The sequence below is a fragment of the Aureococcus anophagefferens genome (genome assembly GCF_000186865.1).
Source record: "Aureococcus anophagefferens unplaced genomic scaffold AURANscaffold_1245, whole genome shotgun sequence".
In the NCBI taxonomy this organism is placed as follows: domain Eukaryota; class Pelagophyceae; order Pelagomonadales; family Pelagomonadaceae; genus Aureococcus; species Aureococcus anophagefferens.
Window position 1 is genome coordinate 1 of NW_008706325.1, and position 1,797 is coordinate 1,797.

The 1,797-nt window shown below is 69.6% G+C and overlaps 1 protein-coding gene across 1 annotated transcript; it reads left to right on the forward strand.

Moving 5' to 3' along the window:
• Window positions 1-385: 385 nt before the first annotated feature.
• On the forward strand, window positions 386-1,513 carry AURANDRAFT_77965 (selenoprotein; the record flags this gene model as incomplete). Its single annotated transcript, XM_009045029.1, has 1 exon — window positions 386-1,513. A coding segment is annotated over one exon (1,128 nt), but the record flags the coding sequence as incomplete, so codon positions are not given.
• Window positions 1,514-1,797: the final 284 nt, after the last annotated feature.

The following is a 1,797-nucleotide window of genomic DNA, read 5'->3' on the forward strand; positions in this document are numbered from 1 at the left end:
GCGCGCGCTCGCGATCTTTGAGCGCGAGTACGGCCGCGACCATCCACACACCGCGTATTGCCGAGGGCAGGTCGAGAGTCAAGAAGCGCAGAAAGTGAACCAGTCTAGCCTCCCGGAGGCGACTGAGAGTGTGAACTAGCCGCTCGGCGTGGTCTTCCTAATGGAGGCGGCTTAGAAGAACCTCCGGCGGTCCGTTCGCGCCGCCCGTAGGACCTCGCAAATTACGGGCGCGCGAGCACGCGCGCGATCCCCTGCGACGACGAGGCCAAGTACGAAGTCAAGTGGTGCGTGAAGTTAAGCAGCGAACTCGCCAAGGCATTCGACCGAAGGAGCCCAATAAACCAAGCCACCCGCCCGGCTCGCGCCCTCGAACGCCGCCATCACCATGAGCGGCTGGGCGGGCAAGCAGGTGCCGTCCTTCGACGTGACGATGGTGAGCTCGAACGGGACCATCGGCGCGAAGATGCCCCTGAGCGCCATGCTGGGCAAGCCCCTCGTCATCCACCTCTACAACGGCGGCTGAGGCGGCTGCCGGCCCTGCGCGCAGCAGATGGACCACTGGCAACGCGCCTACGGCGCGGGCGCCCTGTTCCTCTGCGTGTGCGTGGAGTCGGCATCGGTCGCGAAGCAGTTCAGCCAGATGTTCTTCAAAGCGGCGACGAACTGCTTCGTGGACGAGTGGCGGGGCCTCTTCCCGGCGCAGCTCGGCTGCAGCGGCTTCATCGTCATCGACGCCGAGGGCAAGTTCGTGACGACCAAGTCCATGTCGTTCCTGGACTACCGCGAGCGCGCGTTCCGCGCCGTCGAGCAGATGATCGCGCCGATGCTCGCCGCGCCGGAGGACGACGCGTTCCCCGTGGGCGCCGAGGTCGTGCTTCGTGGTTTGGCCAAGGCGCCGGAGCTCGAGGGCGCGCACGGTATCGTGGCGCAGACGCCCGTCGACCTGAAGCGCAAGGGCCGCGTCGCCGTCACCGTCGGCGGCCGCGCGGGCCGCACCGTCGCGCTCCGCGTCGAGAACGTCGCGCTCGTCGGCGACGCGCCCGAGCTCTTCGACGAGGCCGGCGACGACGAGGACCCGAAGCGGCGGAAGACCGCCGGCGGCGTCCGGCCGCTGCCCAAGGTCGGCCACGCGGAGATGGACGACGAGCACGCGGAGCTCACGGCGCTCCTGGAAACGCTCGCGAGGGACCGGTCCCTCGAGGCGCTCGCCGCCGTGCGCACGGAGTTCGCGGAGCACTCGGCGCACGAGGAGGCGCTCATGGCCGAGGTCGGCTTCGGCTGGACCGGGCCGCTGTCCGCGCTCGCGTCGCACGCGAAGGACCACGCGCGCATCGTCGCCTTGGCGGACAAGGTCGCCGCCAAGGGCATCGCCAAGGCCGTCCACCTCGTCGCGCCGGAGGACATCGCCGCGCTCGGCGACGCGATCCACGACCACGCGCTCCACTTCGACCAGCTCTACGTCGACGCTGTCAAGCGGGGCCCCAAGGTCGCCTGCGCCGGCGGCTCCTGACACTAGGCGCGCGACGCCGAGCTCCCGAGGCGAGAGCGAGCCCATCGACACCCGCGCTCCATGACCGGCCGGGGCGAACCCGTTTCCGCCCCGGCCGCGACCCGCGCCCCCGTCGCTCGCCCCCGCCTCGCACGGAGCGTCCCGCCCGTCGCGCGCCCCACCTCCCCTGTGTTCACTAACAACTCCCCTTTTGCAGCTCCCCTTTTCCCCGCATACTCTCTGTTCACAACGCCCCCTTTTTGTGGCTTCTTGATTACTACTCGTCGTGGACCTCGTCGCTCGCGGCG